General features: G+C 46.7%; 2 protein-coding genes across 6 annotated transcripts in view; both read left to right on the plus strand.

The window, feature by feature from the left end:
• Positions 1-3,622, plus strand: part of GALNT6 (polypeptide N-acetylgalactosaminyltransferase 6) — a 34,666-nt gene extending 31,044 nt beyond the window's left edge. For 3 of the 5 annotated variants that reach the window (XM_082421371.1, XM_082421369.1, XM_082421370.1), the window contains 2 exons: positions 782-934; positions 1,977-3,622. In XM_082421371.1, the coding sequence (XP_082277497.1) occupies positions 782-934; positions 1,977-2,090 (267 nt within the window). In that variant the 3' untranslated portion in view covers positions 2,091-3,622. Of the gene's footprint in view, positions 113-781; positions 935-1,976 lie in introns of those variants that run through there. The other 2 variants (XM_082421372.1, XM_082421373.1) reach the window with 2 other exon arrangements.
• On the plus strand, positions 72-26,097 carry CELA1 (chymotrypsin like elastase 1). The gene is made up of 8 exons (XM_082421458.1): positions 72-183; positions 8,517-8,735; positions 9,426-9,508; positions 10,673-10,773; positions 12,290-12,415; positions 13,178-13,314; positions 14,803-14,948; positions 23,298-26,097. The coding sequence occupies exons 2-8, from the start codon at positions 8,696-8,698 to the stop codon at positions 23,619-23,621; spliced, it is 957 nt and encodes a 318-aa protein (XP_082277584.1). The 5' UTR covers positions 72-183; positions 8,517-8,695; the 3' UTR covers positions 23,622-26,097.
• The last annotated feature ends 464 nt before the right edge of the window (positions 26,098-26,561 follow it).

Genomic DNA, 26,561 nt, shown 5'->3' on the forward strand with positions numbered 1-26,561 from the left:
AAGCTACCACTATGATCCCAGCACCCATCAGTGACCCCAAAACAACCACCTACTGACATCTCACAGCTACCTGGCATCCTGGGAATTTCCCCCATGCCCTACAATGCCCAGCTCTTCCCTGAGGAATAACTAATAACCTCCCTGGACCCAGCCCCTCAATCTACCCTGAATGCCCAGCATTTGGTAAGTAAGAGGCACTTGAAACAGAGCTGAAACAAGGAAAGGAGTAGCATGGGCCACCGAACAGCATGCCAACAGGATGTGCGAATGAAGACAACGTCATTCTGGAGCAGTTTCCTGTACCACTTGGCCTGCACGGTGACTTTAGGTGGTACACTGATGAACATTTTTTCAATAGTAATCTATTAGCAAAAGAAGAACTAGCACATGATTTCACCAGTAATGCCTTAAATGAGGCTAATTTTTTTTTTAACCCTTTTTTTTTTTTTTGGTCATGGCTTACAGCATGCAGGATCTTAGTTCCCCGACCAGGGATAGAACCCGTGCCCCCTGCAGTGGGAGCGTGGAGTCCTGACCACTGGACCGCCAGGGAAGTCCCTAAGTTAAGTTTTTAACTAAAGAAAAAATATTTAGTAACTATTATCTATCATTCCAGTATCACCCAGATGCGGTGGCACGTGAATTACTGAAGTCTTAGCAACTACTCACTTTCCTCCCCAGGAGGCCATCTGTGGTTGGCATCTCAAGGCAGTTGGCTTTGGAAGGTGATGGGCAAACTCTCTGCCTGCCCCTCAGGACCTCCTCTTATCTTGTGTTTTAGTACTTTGAATACACAACCCAGAGGGACCTTCGCCACAACATTGCGAAGCAGCTGTGTCTATATGCCAGTGCTGGCACTCTGGGCCTTAGGGGCTGCCACTTCACTGGCAAGAATAGCCAAGTGCCCGAGGATGAGGAATGGGAATTCATCCAGGTGAGTCAGCTGCCCAGAAAGCTCAGAATCAGGAACCTGAGACCACAACTGCCCCCTCCCTTCCTTCTGCATCTTCTTCTGCCTGAGATACTACAGGGTGGATCCGGACAATGTACAATAGAAAGTATGGAGAATGTGGGCTTGGTCACAGGCAGGGTCCTCAGGGCTTAAGTAAGGTTTGGTGATGGCTGGTTCTGATTGATATAAAGATGGGGTCGGGGTTATGATCCAGGACCAGCTCTGTCATAGCTCATGTATTTTTAGGCTGAACACAAGTAGATGAAGAGTCACTTGTGGTTCCTGCCTGGCCTCTGTGTGCCGGGCACAAGGCTATGCACTCACATACATTGGTTTGGTTAATCTTCCAGAGGCTCTGCCTAAGTAAGTGGTGTCCCCGTCACTAGAGATGGGCCAGCTGAAGCTCAGCAAGTTTGTGACTGGCCCAAGACCCTTCACTAGTAAATGGTAGGCCTGGGGTTCTGATCTAGATAAATCTGGCTGGAAAGCATGGGTTCTTTCCATTACACCACACTGTCTCGGGATAAATGATGTAACTTCTACAGGATTGGGCCCAAACTAGCAGCCCCCAATGAGCCTCCACACCCCACTCCACCCCAATCCCCGGTCCTTGGCTTAGGGAAAGAGGAGCCTAGCCTTGGGGCTACAGGGAAGGGAGGAGTCTGAACATGATCAAAGGCAGAAGGTGTGGGTAGTGGCCCAGGTCTTTGAGACTGGCCATCTGGAGGGGGGCGGGGGGCGGTCCTGAAACCCTTTTTCAGTTAGCCCATGGTCCTGCCTTCCTCTGTTCCAGCCATTCATGCTAAAGCTGGGGGTGGAGAATGGGTACCATGCACAGGTGGAAACTCAGGTATGCATCCCATCAGAGTATCTGGCATCCAAGGAAAGGAATTTGGAAGTGCCCTCTCTGTGCCTCATTGGGTTTCCTTTGCCTTTTGTCTACTGACCCCTATTTCATTGCCCCCTAGTAGCACTGTCAGAGGTCTGAGGCCCGGGTTGACCCTTTGCCGTGTCATCTTTTTAGGATCAACTCATCAGGAACTCAGGATCTGGTACCTGCCTGACATCCAAGGACAAAAAGCCAGCCATGGCCACCTGCAATCCCAGTGATCCCCACCAGCACTGGCTCTTCATCTAGGCCCTGGATCACCCCCCTGTGGGAGATCCCACAAGCCTCTCAGGAAACAGGATCTGGGGGAACCTGATGTTTGAGAACCTGATCATCAGTTCCCTGTCGGCCTTAAAGATGGATTTCAAACCCGATGCAAATCAAGGCAGGACCTTCCTACTCCTTGCAACAACATTGGGCCCATTTTCTTTCTTCCACGTTGGTGGAAGAGACTGTTAGAACACATAATATGTGACCTAGAGCTTTCCTTCTGCCCTAGAAACAGACTTCCAAAGCAGAGGAGGCAGCTGGGCTAGAGCCCAGGGCAGCAATGCTGAATTCAAGAAAAGTATCTCTGCAGCCACGTCCTGAATCCCTGGTCATCTAGAACACCCACAGAATCCAGTGAAACAGTATATTCTACCAGAGGGATTAGAGGTCTAAGAGTCTCCCTTGCTAACATTACCTGAAGCTCCTTGACAGGAATCCTTTATCTTATTTCATCTGCACCATAGTCCTGTGAGAAAGACAGGAACCACCGTGCCCATTTTATAGACCAGAAAGCTGAGGCAGAGAGAAATAAAGGAGCTGGCCTGTATCCTGAACCTGGGCTCCTCCCACCACACCACAAGAACACTAGGCAACTAGCCATCAGCTCCCCACTCTCTCTTCCCTCCGGTCTGATCATTTCTGGCTGGCTGGTCTCCATAAAGCCTAGAGCAGTGCAGCCAGGTAGCTGTGAGGGAGACCACATTTAGGAATCCTGGGATGTTCGTTTTGAAAGAAAGCTTGTGGAGCCAGTGATTCTCAGGTTTAAGTCCCAGAACCTTTTTTCAGTGCTCCATGTATAATGTAATTCAGAAGCAAAATAGCCATGGATGAAAATGAGGGTGGGTGAGGGCATTGCCCACCAGCCCCTGAACTTTTCTAAAAGTCTGCAAGCACAGTTTGAAAATCATCGTTTTAGTCCAACCCTATCATTTTCATATTATGAAACCAAGGCCAGGTAAGTGAAGTTATTTGCCCCAGGCCACACAACCACATATTGGCAGCCCTGAGGCTAGGACCCAGATAAGGCTAACAAGAGCCCTGGGAAGTCTGAGGAAGCCGGGACAGCAGGTAGTGTGGAGCATGACTGCGTTGACTGGCCTTGTCTGCGGGTCTCGCGTGAACTCCCCGCGCAGAGCAGACCTGCCGTGCGTGTCAGCTCTTCCCCAAGCAAGTTGGACCCCACCACGCATGGCTGCTTTGCCTGAAGTAGAGAGCCCAGCTGCCCAGAGGACTCTCATTCCTTCTTGGAGGGCTTCCTACTTTGAGTAGCAGGCTGTCATCTTGGACAGCACCACATGAGGGTGCCGTGGGACCACAGCTGCCTCTGCTTCCCACGCAACTCCCCGCCGCAGGAAGTCTCCTAGGTCCCATGGGGTAGCCCAGCCAAAGGGAGAGGAGAGAGTGGCCAGGACGTGTCCTGGAGTGGGGAAAGGGAAAAGCTCTTTCCCAGAAAGAGAAGAGAATCGCACATGAGATCCCAGTGGAAATAAAGGTTTTATGGCATTGGTAAAGGAAGTTTGCAATTGGGTTCCTCCTCCCCTGCAATGCCCCTTAGCTGATCCGTTTGGAGGATCAGTTGATTCAAGCTGTGAAGGATCACACACATCTGAAAAGTTCTGTCACAGCCACTGTCTCGTCTCCAAATATCCTGTGGCCCCCAATCTAGCCTACACACTGTGTCAAGCACATGTAGACATGAGGAAATAATAAGGCTCTTCCCCCATGGAACTTACACTTCAGCTGGGAAAACAGAGATGCAAGCAAGTCATGCCAAGCCCGGAGATGTTCAGAGATGTGCTACATGAATTAGAACAATTCCTTCCATTTAGGGAAGCCTCACAAAGTTGGTGACATTTGACCTTAGACCTCAAAGGATGGATCCTCAGGTAGGAAGAGCTCAGTTAGCAAAGATCTCAAGTGTGAGAAAAGTCACAGAGGGACAACAGTGCAAGTGGATGCAGGGAACCAAGAGGACTTCAGGGTGAGGGCGCAGTGAATGTAGAAGCTAGAAGATCAGGACCACACTATGGCTTTCATGAGCCCTAGGCACTTGTGCCTTCATTAAAAAAGTGTTAAAAGAGTATGTTTTACAACTGCATTGATATAACCACGAATATAATCCAGGATGATTGTATTCTGATTTTAAAAGAAACTGAAACATTTTTGTGGGCCTAAAAAGTATTGTGGGCCTCAGGCACTGTACCTGCTGTGCTTACTGGGTTAGTTGGCCCTGTAGAACAGTGGCTTGGGGCCCGATTGAAAAGGCTTTGAATGCCACGCTAATAAGTCCGGTAAATCCTAGGGAGCCTTAGTCCTTAACTCCAATCTTAGCCCTACTCTTGGCTGCATTAAACATCCAAACATTTATCAGGCACTGTTTGTTTGCCGTTTATCCTAATATCCCTCATACTCTATAACATCACTCAACAGCTCTCCAGCCCGATCTTACGATGCACGCCCAACTGAGGTGCCCTGCTGTGGTGCTCAGTTTCCTCACCTCGACCACACAACGGCAGAGCATCTCGCAAGGGCGGTCAGCTAAGGGTAACCCACAGGGACTGAGGGATGCAGCAGGTTTGGGGGTGAAGGGCGGACTAGGGAAGAGAGGGGCTCAAGAAGAGGGAGAAGGCACGAACAGGGCGGTGGGAGGACTCGGGCAACCAGCTTCCTGGCCTCCCCTTAGCCGAGGCTGGCCTTGCCCCAACCCCACACCTGCACTGTTAAAATCCACCCCTCCGACCATTCTCAGGCTAACCTAAAACCTTCAGTCCTGCTTACAATCTTCTTTATTTATTTACTTTTGGCTGCATCGTTGTTGCTGCGCGCGGGCCTTCTCTAGTTGTGGCGAGCGGGGGCTACTCTTCGTTGCGGTGTGCGGGCTTCTCATTGCAGTGGCTTCTCATCGCAGAGCACGGGCTCTAGGTGTGCAGGCTTCAGGAGTTGTCGCTCGCGGGCTCAGTAGTTGTGGCGCACGGGCTTAGTTGCTCCGCGGCATGTGGGATCTTCCCGGACCTAGGGCTCGAACCCGTGTCCCCTGCATTGGCAGGTGGATTTTTAACCACTGTGCCACCAGGGACACCCAAGTCCTGCTTAAAATCTTGATGCTAACTAGCCCTGTGCTACTATCTCCTGGCTCCAGGAACCTCTCTCCCCTTAGCACTGAATGGTTCGTCTCCTCTGGGGATCTATTTCCCACTTGAAGAGTATTGGCGCCATTGCCAAAAATAGATAAATGTCCCAGAATATATTCTTATTTTTAATTACAAAAATAAGGGACTTCCCTGGCAGTCCAGCGGTTAAGACTCCTCACTTCCAATGCAGGGGACACGGGTTCGATCCCTGGTTGGGGAACTGAGATCCTGCAAGCCATGAGATATGGCCGAAAAATTACAAAAAAAGAAAAAGTGAAATTGATCCTCACGACGCTGCCATACCTATTGATTCATTCTCTAGAAGTAATAACTTCTAGAAAAGTAATAATTTCTAGGTATAAACCTTCTATACCCTTTTTCTATGAATATACATAATACATATATAAATACACACACACACACACACACACACACACACACACACACACACGGTACCATATGTTTGAAACTTGATGTCTTCATTTAATACACCAAGGACATCTTTTCATGTCAGGTCATTTAAGTCTAACTCATTCTTTTTAAAAGCTGGATAGTATTGGGCTTCCTTGGTGGTGAAGCCCTGGTGGTTCGATCCCTGGTCCGGGAAGATCCCACATGCCGCGCAGCAACAAAGCCTGTGCGCCACGACTACTGAGCCTGCGCTCTAGAGCCCGCGAGCCACAACTACTGAAGCCCGCGCGCCTAGAGCCCATGCTCCTCAACAAGAGAAGCCACCGCAATGAGAAACCCACGCACTGCAACGAAGAGCAGCCCCCGCTCGCCACAACTAGAGAAAGCCCGCGCGCAGCAACGAAGACCCAGTGCAGCCAAAAATAAAAGCAAATAAGTAAATTTATTTTTTAAAAAAAGCTGGATAGTATTCCTTAATATGATTAAACCCAATTTCTCTAATCTTCCCCTATTGATGAATACTTGGGTTTTTCCCAATTTTGTGACAAACTTTATGACAAACTACACGAAGTTTGGGGACAGACTATACTAGAACCCACATCCTTGTACATTTATTTTTGCGCCCGTGTTTATTTCAAAAGGACACATTCCTTTTGAAAAATATGCAGTGCCTCAGAATGAAAGCCAAAGCCCTCCTCTACACCTCACCCTAAGACGAGGAAAAGAGTCTGACCAGTGTGGGAGATGAGGCTGGGTGTGTAGGTTAGGCAATGGCTTGGGAGCATTAAGTGCAGTCCTAAACAGTTTGGTTTTTAAGCAAATACAGATTAGGCTTCGCCAAGGGTACAGCGATGGATGTGATATTGACCCTGCGCTCAAGGGCTCACTTCGGAGTATGTGATGTGGAGGGGTAACCTTTAAGAGGCCCTTGAGCCTCCCCTTGGACTCCTGATCCTGGGGGCTAGGGCTGTCTCCCTATTCTCCAGAGGAGGCGGGGGGTGGGGGGGGGTGGGGGGGGGTGGGGGCGGGGGGGGCGGGGAGGGTGTGTGGGAGGAGAATGACAAAGGAGGCCCGGATTCCCCAGTCAGCTCAACCCTTTCCCCCCCCCCCCACCCCGCCGGGGTCTCCTTTGGGTTAGAATGCTGGGGCTGGGGCTGGAGAGGGAGCCCTTAGTGCAATTCCCACCCATCCCCCCCACCCCACCCCCACAGCTCAAGGACCTGAAAAAGTGACCGTCTGTACAGAACTCCTTCCTCAGCCTTTTCCAGGCCTCTCCCACACCCGCAGGCATGAAACTTGAATTCTGGAGTGTCTAGGCAACAAAAGCCCCCAGGGGGACTGGCAGACGTTCCTGCCTCCCCCGGGGCTTCCTGGCTTCTCTCAGCCTAAGTCGCAGCTCCACCCACAGTCCTCGCTCTGGGACCTCCCAACCCAAAGTTCTCTGCCCACCGCAAGGCACGCGGCACCTCCCTCCGTCCCCCTCTCCTGACTCCGACAGCCAGAGCCTCTCGTCTCCTGCAAGACACTCCTGCCCTGCAACTCCTGCTCTCCTGCCCTCCACCCTCATAGCACGCAGACTAGCTCCCTATCCTGAGGGCTCCCTCTTCTCACCGACACTCTCCTTCTCTGGGAGCTCTCTTTTATCTGCTCGCCAGATGAGTCTCCCCAAACCTGTTTCCTAGTGAAACAGGAGGGAAAGGGGCAGGGCACAACCTTTGAAAGAATGACGTAGCCCGAGGACACGACATAAACTTATTAGAACCAAATGGGTCCAAGACGGCAGACAAGTCGACTTCCACTAGACCCTGAGCCTCAGGATATGCTCATTGTAACACATCAAGCTAAATGACACACCCACAGGTGCCATGACAGTTCCAAGACCGACAATAAGGATCAAACAGTGGGTGGTGGCCCAATTCCTGGAAATCCCTTCCCTTTCCTAAAATAGCTGGAATACTCCTCCCACTCAGTAGCCTATGAAATTACCCATCCCTATAAAAACTGACAACCCCATACTCTGGTGCCTTTCTCGCCTTCTGAGATGGCCCACGCTCTGTCTGTGGAGTGTGTTTCTCCCTAAATAAATCCACTTCTTACCTATCACTTTGTCTCTCACTGAATTCTTTCTGCGATGAGACATCAAGAACCTGAGCTTCATTAAGTCCTGAAACCAGGTGTGTGATCTCAGTTGGCAGACTGTGGGTTTTGGCCAGGTTCGAGTCCCAGCCGCATGGGTTCAAGTCCCAATCTGCGGTGCACGGTTTCACTAGTACCCTCTTCCATCAGAATTCTCTCCACTGCATCTACTCTGCTTTTGTCTCCTTGCATTTACACCAGTGTCTGCGTCCTGGGGGCACGTGCCATTTCCCTCTTTGCTGTCTCTTCCTTCTTCTTGCTCTCCTTGCACACTTCCCTCCTCCAGCCCCCCATGCCTCCACCCCCTGGTGCACAGGGTAGGTCTCTGCACTTACAGTGCCCCCCAAGGGCAGTGAGACGGTGGCAGGCTACGAGCAAGCGGAGCATCCCAAGGGAAATGCCAGTCCTGGTTCTCCATCTTATTTCATTTTTTTTTAATTTTTTTTTTAACATCTTTATTGGAGTATAATTGCTTTACAATGGTGTGTTAGTTTCTGCTTTATAACAAAGTGAATCAGTTATACATATACATATGTTCCCATATCTCTTCCCTCTTGCATCTCCCTCCCTCCCACCCTCCCTATCGCACCCCTCTAGGTGGTCACAAAACACTGAGCTGATCTCGCTGTGCTATTCCATCTTATTTCTGAAAAAGACTTTGTTGGATGCTTTTCAACTGAAAGAAATGATTAATTCAGCCCTGACCTTGTTCTGTCTTTGTTCATAGATAAATTCTTTTACGTGAAAAGAAATCTTTTCATTTGTGTTTCCATATCACCTGTGATTTTCCCTGCCTTCCACTGCCAGCCCTGCCAGTTGACAGGAAGGTCAGCAAAGCTGCTGATAAGAGGAGCATAAAGAGGGCTTGGTTCGTGGCAAGGGGGCAGTGGTCTACTTGCTGGCAACATGCTGCGCTTGCTGGTGTTCACCACGCTGGTCCTTTATGGTAAGTGGGTCATCTGGCTGGAGTTCTGGAGGGAGGGAGATTGAGCAGGAGGGTTGGAAAGCTTTCCTTAAGCCCAGGTCTGCTCTCTATCCCAGGATGGGAAGGAGACTCTGCCTGTGAGTCTAGCAAAAACTTTATTCTTCTGGAGCCCATGATAGAAAAGGTCGGGGGCCTCTGGTTGAAAGGTCCCTGGGCCATGAAGCAGAGAGAAGCCTCTTCCAGAGCCCTGGGCTCCCCCACCAACCCCACTGACAGGAAGACATCCTCAGCGGGCACCTGGTGGCATGTGCACTGCTGTCCCTGCCCCCTGGAGAATCCCGCCAAAGCACTGTGTGTGGGAGGTTGAGGGTGGGGTCAGGGGTGGGGGGTAGGGAGCGGGGAGTCACCTCAGGCCAAGGGGTGACCCTAAGCAAGGCTGAGGCCATGAGGAGCCTCTGGGGCCTGGCGCGGCAGTGTGAGATCGGTCCTTCATAGCATGCCAAAGTTCTGGGGACACGCAGGGGAAGCAGAAAAGCAGAAGGCACTTAGACTTATCTGCTTTCAAAAGGGGCTCAGAGAACTCACAGCTGGGCCCCTCATTCGCTAGGGAGGAACTGTGAGTTTGCAGACGAAGCACAACTGCCACCCGCCCTCCCACCCTGAGCTGACCCCACGCTTAGTCATCACTCACTTTTCTTCTGCCCCACAAAGGACATAGTGCCCAGGACTTTCCAGAAACCAACGCCCGGGTAGTTGGAGGGACTCAGGCCCGGAGGAATTCTTGGCCCTCTCAGGTGGGTGTTCCTTCACAGCCCCAGACTGCCGACGAAATAAGAGTTGCCCGTGTCCTGATATGCAATATTATGTATGTTTGTGTATATCCTTATCAACAGGAAGCTCTCCAACCGCCTGGATTCTAGCTTTAAAAGATGAATGGGACCAGGCTTAGGAGTTTTTTTCTCAATGCAAAAGGCTTGGAGGAAAGGATTTAAACACCAATCACACTCACTCTCCCAGGCACACACCCAAACACAAACCACATTTACACTCCCAGCAATACCACTTGTGCCACACTAGCAAGACTGTGTGCCAGACCCACACCTCAGACTCTACACATCTTCACACACACACACACACACACACACACACACACACCGCACTCCACGCAGTGCGTGTCACACATGCAAACACACCTCTGCCCCCAGATGGAGCACGTTGCTCATTTGGCTATTTAAAGAGTTTCCACTTTCAAAATAGGGCAGCTAGGCTGTGATTTAAGCAATTCTAAAAGTGTAAAACTGGCAAATTAACTGGTGAATAGCCATACTTTGGGAGGAATCACTGCGATTAGAATTAAATTCAATTTACAAAAGTTTGTGCCCCAATTTTCAGGGGTAGAGCTATTGTGCAATATGAAGCAATGAAGGAGGAGGCGTGAACTGATAAAAATGAATACTCCAGTGGTGTTTCTAAGTACCTGCTGGGGTGAGGGGACAGGGTGTATCTTAAAAACTTCGGAGGGGAGTTCTGGGGACCTAAGTTTGTGGCTTAGGTGATGGAGCAATTCCATGGCTACATTTCCTTCCCAAGAGGGAACGGAGGTAGAAGGAGCTGGGTTCCTGGCCCTTTGCAATAATATAGGGTAAGGAGGCTGAATGCACTGTGTGTGTATGTCTTTACTCCCCCTTCCATGTACACAGCAAACGTCACCAAACGACGGAGCACTCTTTTCTGCTGTTCCCAGGGGCATCTACACGCCCCTTCTCACCACTACTCCAGGTAGCCACTACCAACCAATCAATAGCAACAGGTCAAATGAAAACAATTCACCATCTCTAGCCCAGAAAGTTGGAGGCTGTTTTGAGGTATGGCAGGAGTTTAAGGAGGTAACACGTGGCTTGGGTCAATGCCTTTCAAGAAACACCAACTTATCCCTCTTTTCTTCTCTCCCCATCTAGATTTCCCTCCAGTACCAGTCTGGAGGTTCCTGGTTTCACACCTGTGGAGGGACCCTCATCAGACGGAACTGGGTGATGACAGCTGCTCACTGTGTGGACAAGTGAGAAAAACAAAGACCAGCTTTTCTGAGCCCCTGGGAGGGGAAGAGTCTGGTCCTTCTGGAGGCATATGTATCTTTGACCACTCAGGGCAAGGCTTTAAGGAGGTGTTTGGGGGCCTGCGGGGAGGTAGTAGGATATAATGGAAAGTACAAACTATGATGTCAGGCAAACTCAGGTTCACCTCCTGTCCCAGCTTCTTCTAGCTCTGTGAACTTGGATGGCTTACTTAGCTCTCTAAGCTCTCACTCTCTTATCTCTACCTACTTGGTAGAATTATTGTGAGAATTAAGTAGGTAAATATTTAAGTGTCTAGTCAACGCCTGACTCGTAACCATTTTTTCATATTTATCGTGAGCAATGGTTCTTAAATTTGAGCATGTATCAGAATCACCTGCAAGGCACAGATTGCTGGGCCCCACCCAATAGAGTTTCTGACAGGAAGGTCCAGGTTGAGGCCTGATAATCTGCATTTCTAACAAGTTTCCAGGTTATATCGATGCTGCTGGTCCAGGGACCATGCTTTAAGAACTACTGGTCTAGGACTTCCAGTGGTTAAGGCTCCACGCTTCCAATGCAGGGGGCACGGGTTCAATCCCTGGTCAGCAGGGAATAAGATCCCGCATGCCATGTGGTGTGGCCAAAAAAATTTTTTTCTTTTTTTTTTTTTAAATCTTTATTGGAGTATAATTGCTTTACAATGGTGTGTTAGTTTCTGCTTTATAACAAAGTGAATCAGTTATACATATACATATGTTCCCATATCTCTTCCCTCTTGCATCTCCCTCCCTCCCGCCCTCCCTATCCCACTCCTCTAGGTGGTCACAAAGCACAGAGCTGATCTCCCTGTGCTATGCGGTTGCTTCCCACTAGCTCTCTATTTTACGTTTGGTAGTGTGTATATGTCCATGCCACTCTCTCACTTTGTCACATCTTACCCTTCCCCCTCCCCATATCCTCAAGTCCGTTCTCTAGTAGGTCTCTGTCTTTATTCCCGTCTTGCCACTAGGTTCTTCATGACCTTTTTTTTTTTTTTTCCTTAGATTCCATATATATGTGTTAGCATACTGTATTTGTTTTTCTCTTTCTGACTTACTTCACTCTGTATGACAGATCCCGCATGCCATGTGGTGTGGCCAAACAATTTTAAAAACAAAAGGACTACTGCTACTGGTCTAGAAGTTTATATGTCCCTCGAAATCCCTCTATGGGCTGAGAGCCATTATTTCATTTATGCTCACCACACCTCTCCCAAGTTATGAGATATTCAGCCTCTGATGTTTAGCTTAGTAAATTGGGAAAATGAAGTTGATGGTAGTTTTTGTCACTTCCACAGGTTAGCAAATTGGGGATGAGAGGGTTGGTTACTTCCTTATCTTCCTGGGTCTTCCATCCTTCCACTGCCTGGGCCAGATCAGATGGGTTCCTGTCCTAAAGATAAGATGTAAGATGGCTTCCCAACTTTTCTCTAAGAGGGGAAGAAGAAGGATCACTCAGGGCTTCCCTCTCTCCCTCCAGCCGAATGAGCTTCCGTGTGGTGGTTGGAGACCACAACCTGAGCCAGAACGATGGCACCGAGCAGTACATGAGAGTGCAGAGGATCGTGGTGCATCCCTACTGGAACAGCAATAATGTGGCTGCAGGGTAGGGGCAAGGCGGGGCTGGCCTGGGGCTGGGAGGTGGAGGGCTGACTGGCCAGCCACGGGGTCTTGGCTTCCTTCACATTCATCCAGGAGGACTTTGAGAATTAAGATGTTGGAGGACTTGAGAATGTATGAAGATCTTTGGGGATTTGTTTGATCTATGCTGGTTTGCACGATTGGATCCCCTGAATCTCCTTCTCTGCAGAGTTTAATGTTCCCGTTTTTATTGTTAGTCATTATTCATTTTATGGAATAGACTCCATCAGCAAAAGTAGATTTCTTAAAATGAATCTCACAATGAGAAAACTCCTGCAAGACTGAGCTGTAAACTTTTGGAAAGGAAGTAGTTAAGATGGTAGCCAATTCTATAGCGTGGGTTCAAGTAATTCAGATATTTCTGCAGAGCATTTGACATCTTTCTCCTTTGAGAACTCTTCTCCGCTACGAAGATCAAAGCACTCTGCTCCTTTCTGAGTCCCCATTCACAACTGAAAGAAGCGAGCTCCACTCCCCCTGGGCTGCAGACCAGAGCTAGGCGACAATGCTGAGACCTCACCAGCAGGGGCTGCTGTTAAACGTAGAATATCCTACAATCCAAATGCGTAGTTCCTCAAATTTGAGTCTTGGTGAGTCAGTCCCCTCCTTCTTCGAAGTCATTGGTTTCCAATTCCATGGTCACACAAGGCTTAGGGAGGGCTTGTCCCTATGCTGACTTAAAGGAAGGCCTGGTCCTGCAAGAGAGCGGTCTCCTTTCCTCCCGCAGCTATGACATCGCCCTGCTGCGCCTGGCCCGGAACGTTACCCTCAACGGCTATGTCCAGCTGGGTGTTCTGCCAAAGGAGGGAACCATCCTGGCTAACAACAGCCCCTGCTACATCACAGGTTGGGGCAGGACCAAGAGTAAGTCGCCTACATTGGCACCATCCACCACATGGATCCTGATTATGTAGCTGAGCTTCTGGGGAACTTTTTCTGTGGTCCTAGGTGTTCAGAGCCAAAGACCAGGAACCAGAGATAAAATAACTGGTTCATAAAAACAAGCTAAGAACAAGCCATGGAATAGTCAAGTCAGAGATTCTCAGATTTTTATAACCAAAAAAAAAAAAAAAAAGATAGACACCTTACCTCAGAGAGTATTTTGTTACCAGCCTCTCATTTTATACATAAGGAAACTGAGGCCCAAAGAAATTAAAGACCTTGTTCAAGATCACATGACCAGGGACTTCCCTGGTGGTCCAGCGGTTAAGACTCCACGCTCCCATTGCAGGGGGCCAAGTTCAATTCCTGGTCAGGGAACATAGATCGGGCATGGCACAACTAAGAGCCTGCATGCTGCAACTAAAAGATGCCACATGCCACAAAGAAGATCCTGCATGCGGCAACAAAGATCCCGTGTGCTGCAAGTGAGACCCGGCACAGCCAAATAAATATATATTAAAAAAAAAAAAAAAAATCACATGACTAGTTAGTAACTAGTTATCTGGGGCCAGAACGCAGGTATCCTGGCTTCTGCTTTGCTGGTCATTACACCATCACGCTACCTTCATAGACAGTGGGTTGGAGTGAATGAGCCAGGGGTGGCTGCAGGTACAGAGAAGTCGAGGCAGAGGAGGCTTCAGCTTCTTCCGGTCAATCATGGGAAGATTTCTGGAAGGAAAAGTCATTAGATGACATGGAAAGGTGGGAGAGGCTATGCGCAGAGATAGTTAACAAGGGCAGAGACAGCAGGCCTGGCACAGAAGGCTGTCAGCCATCAGGCAGGATCTGAGCTCTGGAGGAGAGGCAAGGCCTTGCTAGGAGCAGCCAGTCTACTGGGGAAACTGGGACTGAGAGAGACATGCTTCTAATCCAGCTCTGCTCCCAGTTCACTCAATGTCATTGTAGTTCAATTTCCTGATCTATATATAACATGAAAGGATTGTTGTAAGTATCCAAAGAAGTAATTCATGTGCAAAGGCTTTGAAAAGTCAAAAAATGCAGATAAAGGAAAGCTCTTAAGAAATGGAAACAAGGGTCCATAGTCCCAGTTCTGCTTCACAGGGTTTACAGTGTGAGGAGGAAGCAGGACAGATAAGTTATTAACAAATAAGACCATTCTAGTTACTTAATTAAGGTATCCATGAGATTTAAAAAAAAAAAAGCCGGCATAGGATTAGTGGTTTGGAACCTGGGAAGAGTAGTCAAGGATGACGCCTTAAAGGAAGGTGCCTGTAGCTTTTATATAAAGAGAGACAAAAGGAGGATCTATGACATGCAATGGGCAGAGAAAAGGAACTTGCCCCGACTTCAGCTTTCATCAGAGCTTGGGAAGGTTTGGTCGGGTGTGGAAGTTATTTTTTCCCTGGATAGCGTCTGGGGCTGACCTCCAATGCTGTGTGTCCTGTTCAGCCAATGGGCAGCTGGCCCAGACCCTGCAGCAGGCTTACCTGCCCACCGTGGACTACGCCACCTGCTCCAGGTCCTCTTACTGGGGCTCCACCGTGAAGAAAACCATGGTGTGCGCTGGAGGAGACGGAGTTCGCTCTGGATGCCAGGTGAACACAGGCGGGAAGCGTCAGAAGTCTCACCCCAGGTCCCTCCCCTCTCTGTTTCCCATCCCCCACCTTCTACTCACCTATTTCACACCTACTCCCACCCCTATGTACAGACTAAACTTTCTATTCTAGCATCTGAAGGAGAATGATTCTGTGCTACTAAGTTTATATTCACAGAATCTCCAAGTTGAAAGGAACCTTAAAATTCATCTTGCCTGTTGCCTTCCCCCACCTCAAAAGTTTGTATGTGGCCCAACATTTGTGTGTTGGTATATGTGAGTGTTCTTTAGAAGTTATTTGTGCCCTAGATTTCTTTTTCATAAATTTATCTTTTTTATTTTTATTTATTTTTGGTTGCGTTGGGTCTTTGTTGCTGTGCGTGGGCTTTCTCTAGTTGCAGCAAGTGGAGGCTACTCTTCTTGTAGTGCACGGGCTTCTCTTGTTGCGGAATACGCGCGGGCTTCAGTAGTTGTGGCGCACGGGCTTAGTTGCTCTGTGGCATGTGGCATCTTCCCGGACCAGGGCTCGAACCTGTGTCCCCTGCACTGGCAGGCAGATTCTTAACCACTGCGCCACCAGGGAAGCCCCTGTGCCCTAGATTTTTAATGGCTGCCATGGGGCTAGGCCTGGAGTGGTGGTTGTAATTGTGTATAAGGTAGCTCCCCTCCCATCAACCCCAATTTTTCTTATAGCTCCTCCACCACCACACTTTTGACCCGATATTATTGATAGCAGAATGTATACAGGTGAATATGGTAGGGGAAAGTGCACAAAATAGTTTTATAATAGTATATATAATTATATATATATAAATCATCTCCTATTTAGACAAGATCAATCAACAATACATCATCTCACAGATTTCTCTTTTTTTTAAATTTTTATTGGAGTATAGTTGATTTACAATGTTGTGTTAGTTTCAGGTGTACAGCAAAGTGAATCACTTATACATATACATTTATCCACTCTCTTTTTTTTATTTTTTAAGATTCTTTTCCCATATAAGCCATTACAGAGTATTGAGTAGAGTTCCCTGTGCTATACAGCAGGTTCTTATTAGTTATCTATTTTATATATAGTAGTGTGTATATGTCAATCCCAATCTCCCAATTTATCCCTCCCCCACCCTTATCCCCTGGTGACCATAAGTTTGCAGATTTCTTAATGCAGTTCAACAAATATTCTTGATCATCTGCTAAATACTAGGCACTGTGTTTGATTCATCTTTGTATTAAAGATACAAAAGATACAAAGATAAACACAGTGTCTGGTGGAGGAATGGGAAGAGCAGACATAGGACAGAACATTGTAATACAATGTGGTTAAGTGTTATAACAAAAATATGCATAGGGTGATATGGGAGTCCAAAAGATAGGTACTTACCTCTACCTGTTGGTGTCGGAAAAGACTTGCCTTCCCTGAGAAACTAGAGTTTGTACTGAGTCATAAAGCTTAAATAGGAGAAAGCCAGGCAAAAAAAGAGGAAAAGATATTCAGAGAGAGGGAACATAAAGAAAGGCATGGCCCAAGAAGCTAGACCACATAGAGAATTATAGGGCATTCCCTACCGTTAGAGCAGAGGTCAGGGCCCACAGCCTCCAAGCCCAGCTTGCTGCCTGTTTTCGCATGGTCCGTGAGCTAAGAATGTTTTTCACATTTTTTAATGGTTGGGAAAAAATTAAGAAAGGAATAATATGTCATGGCACATGAAAAATATGAAATTTCAGTGTTCGTTAAAAAGAACTTTTATTGGAACACAGCCTTACTTGTTCATTACATATTGTTTATGGCTGCTTTCGTGGAGTTGAACAGTTGCAAGAGAGACTGGCCTGCAAAGCCTGAGGTATATTTACTTTTTGGCTCTTTACAGAAAAAGTTTGCTGACCTCTGGGCTAGAACATAAACTACTACCATACTAGGGGATGTCAGGAGATGACACTAGAGACAGGTAGGAGCCACATGACTTAGGCCTTCAGATGTCATGCTTGGGGACATGAACCTTTATCTTAGGCACTGGGAAGCCACTGAAGAGTTCTAAACAGGAGAACAGCATGATCAGATTTGCCTTTTATTTATTTATTTATTTATTTATTTGGCTGTGTTGGGTCTTCGTTTCTGTGCGAGGGCTTCCTCTAGTTGCGGCAAGCGGGGGCCACTCTTCATCGCAGTGCACGGGCCTCTCACTATCGCGGCCTCTCTTGTTGCGGAGCACAGGCTCCAGATGCGCAGGCTCAGTAACTGTGGCTCACGGGCCTAGTTGCTCCACCGCATGTGGGATCCTCCCAGACCAGGGCTCGAACCCATGTCCCCTGCATTGGCAGGCAGACTCCCAACCACTGCACCACCAGGGAAGCCCCAGATTTGCCTTTTAGAAGCACTCTCTGATGACAAGGTAAGCATGTTTTTGAAGAGAGCAAAATTAGCAGGGAGACTGCTTAGGAGACTATTGCAATTATCTAGGCAAGAAATCTGAGGGCCCGGGCTTCCCTGGTGGCGCAGTGGTTGAGAATCTGCCTGCTAATGCAGGGCACACGGGTTCGAGCCCTGGTCTGGGAAGATCCCACATGCCACGGAGCAACTGGGCCCGTGAGCCACAATTACTGAGCCTGCGCGTCTGGAGCCTGTGCTCCGCAACAAGAGAGGCCGCCATAGGGAGAGGCCCGCGCACCGCGATGAAGAGTGGCCCCTGCTTGCCGCAACTAGAGAAAGCCCTCACACAGAAATGAAGACCAACACAGCCATAAATAAATAAATAAATAATTAAAAAAAAAAAAAAAAGTAGTTTGAACAGTACTTTAAAAAAAAAAAAAAAAGAAATCTGAGGGCCCGAATTAGGGCAGTGGAGAGGAGGCAGGAGGATCAGGAATGACTTCCAGGCATCTGATTTCAGTGATTTGGGGGAGGTGTTTGTTGCCTCTATGAGACAATATTTATAGGATTTTGGAGGGAAGGTTGAGTCTGACAAATTGAGTCTGAGATCCCAGTGGGACATTCAGTTATAGTTAACTGGTAAGAAACTATATATAAAGAGAGTGGAGCCTGAAGGAGAAAGCTAGGCTAGAGATAAGCTTAACAGGAAATGAGATCCCTCAAAGTCCCCCACCCCCCATCCCCACCTCCCCCAGGGAAAAGTGGTAGAATGAGAAAAAACAAACAAACAAACAGTGAGTTGGGGGGAAGAACTGTGATAACATAAATATTTGAGTGCTTCAGAGATTAAGTGGAGGACAAAGGACCCGTAAGGATCTAAAAAAGAGGTAAGAGAAAAGCATAGTAAATAAAGGTTTTATAAAATCTCAGGAAATACTGATAGGTCATCACATAGTATACATTGCAGCCAGGAGCCATGGTGGATAACTGAAAGTGGCTACTTTGGCAGTTGGCGGGTCACTGGTAACTACGGCTAGAACAGTTTCAGTGGAGTGGTGAGGGCAGAAGCTTGACTGAAGGCTAAGGAATGAAGAGGCAACACTGGGTCATTTGTAGAGATGTGGATGGACCTAGACTCTGTCATACAGGGTGAAGTAAGTCAGAAAGAGAAAAACAAATATCGTATATTAACACATATATGTGGAATCTAGAAAAATGGTACAGATGAACCTATGTGCAGAGCAGGAATAGAGATGCAGACGTGTGGACATGGGGCGGGGGCAGGGAAGGGGCGGGTGGGATGAATTGGTAGATTAGGTTTGACAGAAATACACTACCATGTGTAAAATAGATAGCTAGTGGGAACCTGCTGTATAGCACAGGGAGCTCAACCCGGTGCTCTGTGATGACCTAGATGGGTGGGATGGAGGCGGGGGAGGGAGGTCCAAGAGGGAGGGATATATGTATACATATAGCTGACTCACTTCGTTGTATAGCGGAAACTAGCACATCATTGTAAAGCAATTATACTCCAATTTAAAGGAACGAAAGAAAGAAAGGAAGGAAGGTAGCAAAGAATGTAGAATACTCTTTCAAGAATCTTGGATGAAAGTGAGGAATTTTAAAAGTCTGGTAGCTTTAAGGAGGATGACAGTCATGGAGGGGGTGGATCTTTTAAGAGGGAAGAAAATTGAGTGTGTTTCTGGGCAGAGAGGAAAGGATCCTGCAGAGTTGGAGAGAGGGAAAAAATGGATGACACAAGATCCCGGACGAGAAGGAAGAGATGAAGCAAGAGCACAGGTGGAGCTGGCCTTGAACAGAATAGGGACACAAAAATGTGCATGAACATGAAGGAGAGTGCAGGCTGGGTAGCTGGAAGTTGGCGGGTGTTCTGCCATCTTGCTTCTATTTACTCATGAACTAGGAGTCAGATTAAATGCTGAAAATGAAGGGACAAGGGTTGTTTGCGTCTGGATTAATTAAGGTGAATGGGTTTAGAAAGACTGGCCTCCATGATGTTACTGATAGGCTGAGGTTGGAGACCATGCAATAATCACAATGGATATATGATTCACTCCATTCAAAGATCTAGTTGTAGGGAATGGATTAATCCAGGGCTGGGTTTTCATGCATTATTGGGACATAAAGACAAGATTGCAGATCAAATGCAAACTCCAAGCTAGGTGGAGAAGGAAGAGAAACCAGAAGGAGGCTGATAGGTTGGCTGAAATAGTAGAATCAAAGATTAAAGGGTTTTTTGTGTGTTTGTTTTAAAGATTTTTTATGTTTTTTTGATGTGGACCATTTTTAAAGTCATCACTGAGTTTGTTACAATATTGCTTTTGTTTTATGTTTTGGCCCTTTGGCCGCAGGGCATGTGAGGTCCTGGCTCCCCAGCCAGGGATCGAACCCACACCCCAGCCCCCGCCCCCGCACCCCCCCCCCCGCACCCCCGCACCGGGAAGCTAAGTCCCAAGCACTGGAGCGCCAGGGAAGTCCCTAAAGGGTTTTTTTGTGAGCACTTAGAACTATGGAAGTAAAGTGAGCAACTCCTCCCAATTTTCCCAGGACTTCCCCAGTGTCAACTGAAAACAAAACAAAACCGCACAGCCTAAAAGTTGAGAATTATGTTTTATTCCGTGATCTTACTAAGGACTATAGTCCGGAAGACAGCCTCTTAGCTCTGAGCAACTATTCTAAGGGAGGAGCCAGGATATATTGGAGTTTTTGCTGAAAAAAAACCATGGAGACAACCATCAAAGATTACTGCTAATAAGAAGAAACAGACATTTCACGTGAATGATTTTAGTGTTTTTCTGTGTATGGGAAGATGCAAGAGTCTGGGCTTACAGAAATCATTCCTTTGATATGCATCGTAACTATCTAGGGCCAGTATCATTTTTCTCCATCCTGAAATCCCCTCAGGATGTGGAGGGTGGCTGCAGTGGCTGGTGGCTTGATGGCGGGCAACATTCGTTGTTTCCCAGAATGGAAGGCAAAATTCTTTGTTTACTAACGTGGCAGGCGACATTTTTTTGTCCACACCAGTGTCAAAACTTAAAAGTCCTATATCCTGGGAACCCTACCTGCAAGTTGGGGCAAAGATAAAAAGATGAACACATAAGTCAAGCTCTTACAGGTCCTCACCAGCCACCTTCACCTATAACCTCTTAAGGTTTAACCTTTCGGAGTTTAATTCACTTTCCTCTGCTGTCTCTCAAGGCCTTGAACTCTGAAAAACTAGAGTACTTTTCTTCTGGCTGCCACTCCAGATAGGCAATTCTCTGAGGCGATTGTGTCGCCTTCCCACTGGAATTTCCCAAATATTGTGTCTTTGTTTCCTGGGCTTTCAGATTTCTGGGTCCCAGCCCTTCTCCTCAGAGTGGATTCACTAAGCCCCTCCTCTCACCTCAAGCCACCGTCTCCCACTGAGCTCTTTCCCACCTCTTCCTTCTGCCCTAAAATCCTCAGCCACACCCTCCATCGCTACAGTCTTTGTTTCTTTTCAGGTCAATTAGCATAAGAAAATCGTATGATATACAATTCAATTACCTTCCATTCCTCTAGCTTAGAAATACTAGCAAACCCCTATTAGAATTTGGATGGAAGATATTTAAACTGTTTTGTTTTGTATTGAGTACAATAATCTAAAGGAAGCATCTTCTTTCCCTAAACATAGTTGGGATGGGGTACAGCTATTTCCTTTTTAAAAGAATTATCCCCAATTTGAACTTTTGGTTTCTTTCCCTAGTTCTTCTTGTTTTAAGTTTTAATTTTTATTGAAGTTTAATTTTTATTGAAGGTATGTGTATTAAACTGCTTAAGGTGGCCAATAAAACTATGAGGCTTAATAGTGGGAAAGAACAGTCATAGTGTTCCTTCCACCACCTCAAGTTCTCCCTCCCTAGAGGGGACCACTTTCAACTCTTCAGCTGATTTCTTTCAGTGTCTACTTCCACCTCTCTAAAAGCATATACTTATATTGCCACTTAATTTTTCAGCTCAGGCATTATGCAAGATGTGCAACCTCTCTTCCTTTTACAGATATATACTTGCCCCCAGCATGAACTTTTCTATCTGCACCCCCAACCTCCCCAAATAATTTTGGTTAAATTAACATTTAGTATTTATTATGATTATGTAAAATGCTATTTCCTGCATAATTTTGTTTGCCCTGGGGTTAATAATTGTCTTTTTAAATTTGCATAATGTATACTCAATTTATCACCAGTTCAGCCCCAAACTCTCCACTAATTTTTAAGTGACCTATTTTATCTTCTCTTGACCCTAGTGTTCTGTGTCTTGGTATGGGTCTATGTGCATTCATTTTGAGGGACACTTAGTGGGTTTTTTCACTCTGGAAACTCCAGACCTTCGCTTCTGAAAATGTTTATTTATTGATCATTTCCTCCCCTTCATTTTTATTTTCTCTTTCTAGAATTTCCATTATTCACACATCTACCTCCTAAATTGGTCCTCTTATTTTCATATTTTCTCTCTATATATTTTGTCTGCTTTATCTCCTAACCCAATCTTTCATTTCTACTATCATATTCATAATTTCCAAAGGCTCTTTTTGTTTTTTGAATGCTCTAATAGCTTGCTGTTCTTGTATCATGGATGTAATATTAATCATAGTTTTGTTGTTTATATTCTTCTCCCTGCATAATCTTGGTTGCCTTCATTTTTTATTTCTTTCTCTTTGTTTTGATCTTTTTTTTTCTTAATAAGGAGGTTTTAATTAATTAATTAATTAATTTTTAAATTTATTTATTTTATTTTTATTGGGTCTTTGTTGCTGCGCGCGGGCTTTCTCTAGTTGCCGTGAGCGGGGGCTACTCATTGTTGCGGTGCGCGGGCTTCTCATTGCGGTGGCTTCTCTTACTGCGGAGCACGGGCTCTAGGCGTGTGGGCTTCAGTAGTTGTGGCTCGCGGGCTCTAGAGCGCAGGCTGAGTAGTTGTGGCGCATGGGCTTAGTTGCACTGCGGCACGTGGGATCTTCCCGGACCAGGGCTCGAACCTGTGTCCCCTGCATTGGCAGGCGATTCTTAACCACTGCGCCACCAGGGAAGCCCCTTGATCTTTATTTTTATATTGAGGCTTTCTTTAGATGTTTGGTCATCCTTGACCATATGCTCTCATTTCAGAGTGGGACAGTGAAGAGCTGATAGGTAGCTCTGAGCCTTAGGTGGGGTTCATCTATAGTGAACTGCTTTGTCAGGGGATCTGGCTAGGCCGTTTCATTGGGGGACTTCCAATGTTAGTATCTTTAGATCTTCCCTCTTGTGCTGGTCAGATTCTCCAAAGAAATATCTTCCAATTTTATGTCTGGAATCACAGAACTGACATTCTGGGAACTGAGTAAGGAAACGAGTGTCAAGGTCACGGTCTGTAAACTCCGGTTTGTCTGATTCTAAACCTGAGCATGTAACCACTACCCAATACATCACTTTCTCTTCTCTTTACGCCAGTTTAGTTTAACATGTTTTGACTACCTACCCTGTGTCTAAAGGCTAAGTCTAATTAGACCCGTTGGTCTGAATGCTGGGGATAAATAAATCATTAGAACAACCTATCCCCTCACCCCAGGTTCAATTTAAGTCAGTAACAGCTATTGAGCCTAAGATGTTCAAAGTTCTATGCTAGCATCGTGGAGAGGAAAATATCAGTAAGATGTAGTTCCTGTCTCAAGAAGCTCACAGATAAGCGTGGGAGGTAGAAACAAATTATGAAACCAAAATACAAGGCAGAACATGACATAAGTGCTACAAAAGAAAGGAAGAAGTGCTATGGTTGTTTAGAAAGGAAGAGGAGATTCATCTTGATTGAGGGGATATGAAGGAAGTGGGGATTTTAATTGGAGCTTTTAAACAGTGCAGGATTGTACAAACAGAGATGGGGGGGGGGGGTGTAAGCAGAAACAAAGTCCCAAAGATCAAAAGATCTGGAGTTTTAGGACACTGCTTCTCCTCTCCACAGGGTGATTCTGGGGGCCCCCTTCATTGCTTGGTGAATGGCCAGTATACTGTCCACGGTGTGACCAGCTTTGTATCCAGCCTGGGCTGTAACGTCTCCAGGAAGCCCACAGTCTTCACTCGGGTCTCTGCTTACATCTCTTGGATAAATAACGTGAGTCCTCTCAAACGATGGTTTGAAATAGGGTTACCTGGAGACCCATGCACTGGCTGGGGTGGGGAGCAAAAGTTAAGCAGGGGAAGCCATCCTCTTCCTCACCGCATTCAAATGTTTACTCCTTTCCCTTCCTCCATAGTGTACTTTCACTCGATAACGTTGCCGTCCTGAGTTCCACTTCACATACCCACTAAGAATGCTTCACTGTATTGTTTACTGCTTAGGGTAAGGTGGGTGGTGGCAACAGCAGATCTGAACCAGGTACATATCAGTGCTGTCCAAAGTCAAAGCCAAGGGGAAAATGGCTTCCCTCTCCTGGGCGAGGGAAGAGGCACTAACCTTCTCCTCCACCAGTTCTTTCTAAGGGCATCATGAGAATTTGCTCTACCCTTTGCCAAGAGGTTTTACCACCTTAAACAATGCTTGAGGGTTAGGTGAGACTATACCTACACTGACCTGGTGGTAGAGGCTCACAGTTATCCCACCTATACCCTCCAGTCTTCAAACACATTCTGGAGTCTTGTGGCATGAACCTTGACTCACAACCGGTTCAAGGTCTGCCCTTGACACTAAGTCTTGAGTATGTGCCTATAATATTGAATTGTCCTGACACAGCTGAGAACTACTTCCTGCCCCCCCCCATAAACCCAGTATAGGGCCATACTCAACTGGGAGCCCTGAAGGAAAAAGAAAGGAGGTGGGCAGAAGTTACTGACTGGATATAACCGGTTTTTCCTTCAGGTCACTGCCAACAACTGAACATGTTCTTGTGTCCAACGGCCTTCCCAAGATGATTCTTAGATCCACAGCAGGACTTAAGGCCATCAAGGAAAAACCATTCTAACAGACTATTGAGCCAGATACAGAAAAGCAAATAAAATTGAATATATATATTACCCTGTGTCTTTTTATTTGTAATCAAGTCCTCTAGTGGAAATGCAGTTATAGGGCCAGAGTTGGATTTCACCACATTTCTGGGCTCGTTCTTCCATTTGCTGCCATCTCTATCAGTTCACAAACTATGCCAAGTGAGAGTGGTCTTACATTGTCCTTTTTGGATTATGTTAGGACCTACTCATCCATTAATCTGCCCATCTGTCCCTCCTCCCAAACAAAGGCACAGAGGGCTTTAAAATGTTCCTGAGTGACTAAACGTGCCCTGACTCTCCCAAGTAGACTGTGGGCTTGTCCTTCTTTTCTTTCTCCCTTCAGTGCCTAGAACAGGGCTCACCCCAAGGTTCTGAGTCATGGCAACTACAAGGATACATTAGAGATAGGAGTACAGGATTAGGTGGTAGGTCAGATGCCAGCAGACAACGTAAGTGACAAATTAGAAAGGAGACAGAGAGGAAAGAATAGAAAAAAGGAGAAAAGAAGATAAGGAACAAAGAAAGGAAAGGGTTGAGGGGAAAATAATATGTGGTCTCAAACTAAGTATGAGTCAGCACTTCAAGGCTGGACAAAAATAAGCAACCAGATCCGGGGTTCTATAAACCACAGAGAACTGGGAAGCTGATAATTCTGTCCTATCCTGGCCAGGGCTCAGTCTGTTAGAGTGGCCTGTGATAGAGTGAAGAGGGAACTGAAAGGAGAAGCCTAAGAGGATGAGAAGTAGCTTTTCATAGCAATCACTGAGGACCAGACAAGAGGTACCAGGATAGTTAACATTACAGCAGGAGAAACTGGCTAAGACCGGTCTCGCAATTTATAGGCTGCTTTGTCAGCAGAGGCCTCTAGAACAGTGTATACACCAAAAGAAGCTGGGCTAGACAGGACACCTTTATTCCCAACTCACTTCTACCACTGAGGAACTGGGTAACCTTGGGCAAGTCACCAGCCCTTTCTGTTACTCAGTTTCCCTACCTAGTTAACGTCTAAAGATTTTTCCTGCTCTAATAATACTATATGATTTGGTGACGACCAATTTCAGTTCCCAAGGGATTGGCACTGAAGACGGTTTCTTAGGAAGCAGTGGCTGGGCTGCATTGCTGAGGATGCTGAGGATTCCTGACAGTGACCCAGGTATCGGCCTCCTTCTGCTAGTGACACACCTGTTGTCATCGCCATCTCTCCTCAGTGTTCCCACAGCACCACAGTCCTCCCACTTGCCCCCACTTCTCCCCACCCAACGTCAAGTCCTTCCATTTTCTTCACTTTGCCTCTTCTAGACCATCCCCACAGCTAGCGTTATAACAGAATAAACCCTAATGACCTATTACCTGAAATTTTTGTATCCATCTCCAGAAATGAATTAAGCACATAACATTATAAACATCTGATTAACAACCTATCTTCACTTCCAGACATTAAGTATCTTGAAGTCAGGGATCACATTTTTAAAATTCATTCTTGGCTTCCCCAACACCCAGCAATGCCTGTCACATGGTTGACCCTGAGTGCAGTATGCCTTTTTGGGGGAATGACCTGAAAAACAATAGCAGAGAAGGCCCTCCAATTTTGTCTCAGACCTCCAGCTTCCCTCTCCAGTCCTTAGGAAGTGTATTTTGTCCCTCTTCCTTTCTTTTGAGGAATTTTACCTGTACTATAAAATCCTTGAGTAAGCAGTTCCTCCAAACCCAGTGTCCTAATTTCCAGCTATCCCCTCAAACATGTCAGGGAGTAACTTTCTTTTCTTTCTTTCTTTTTTTTTTTTTTAAATGTGGTCCTCTCTGCATTAGAGATTAAGTTGGTTTTTTTTTAATTAATTAATTTATTTATTTTTGGCTGCGTTGGGTCTTTGTTGCTGCATGCAGGCTTTCTCTAGTTGCAGTGAGCAGGGGCTACTCTTCGTTGCGGTGCGCGGGCTTCTCATTGCGGTGGCTTCTCTTGGTGTGGAGTGTGGGCTTCAGTAGTTGTGGCACGGGCTCAGTGGTTGTGGCGTATGGGCTTAGCTGCTCCGCGGCACGTGAGATCTTCCCGGACCAGGGCTCGAACCCCTGTCCCCTGTGTTGGCAGGTGGGATTTTTAACCACTGTGCCACCAGGGAAGTCCCAGGGAGTAACTCATTTGGAGACCTTCTACCTAGAGAAGAAACTGTTATAATCTGAGCAGTCCCACCCCAAGTTACATAATTGATATCCTCTCTCCATCTAGTACACTGTACTAGTTCCT

Source organism: Balaenoptera physalus, assembly GCF_965194825.1.
Source record: "Balaenoptera physalus genome assembly, chromosome: 13".
NCBI lineage: Eukaryota > Metazoa > Chordata > Mammalia > Artiodactyla > Balaenopteridae > Balaenoptera > Balaenoptera physalus.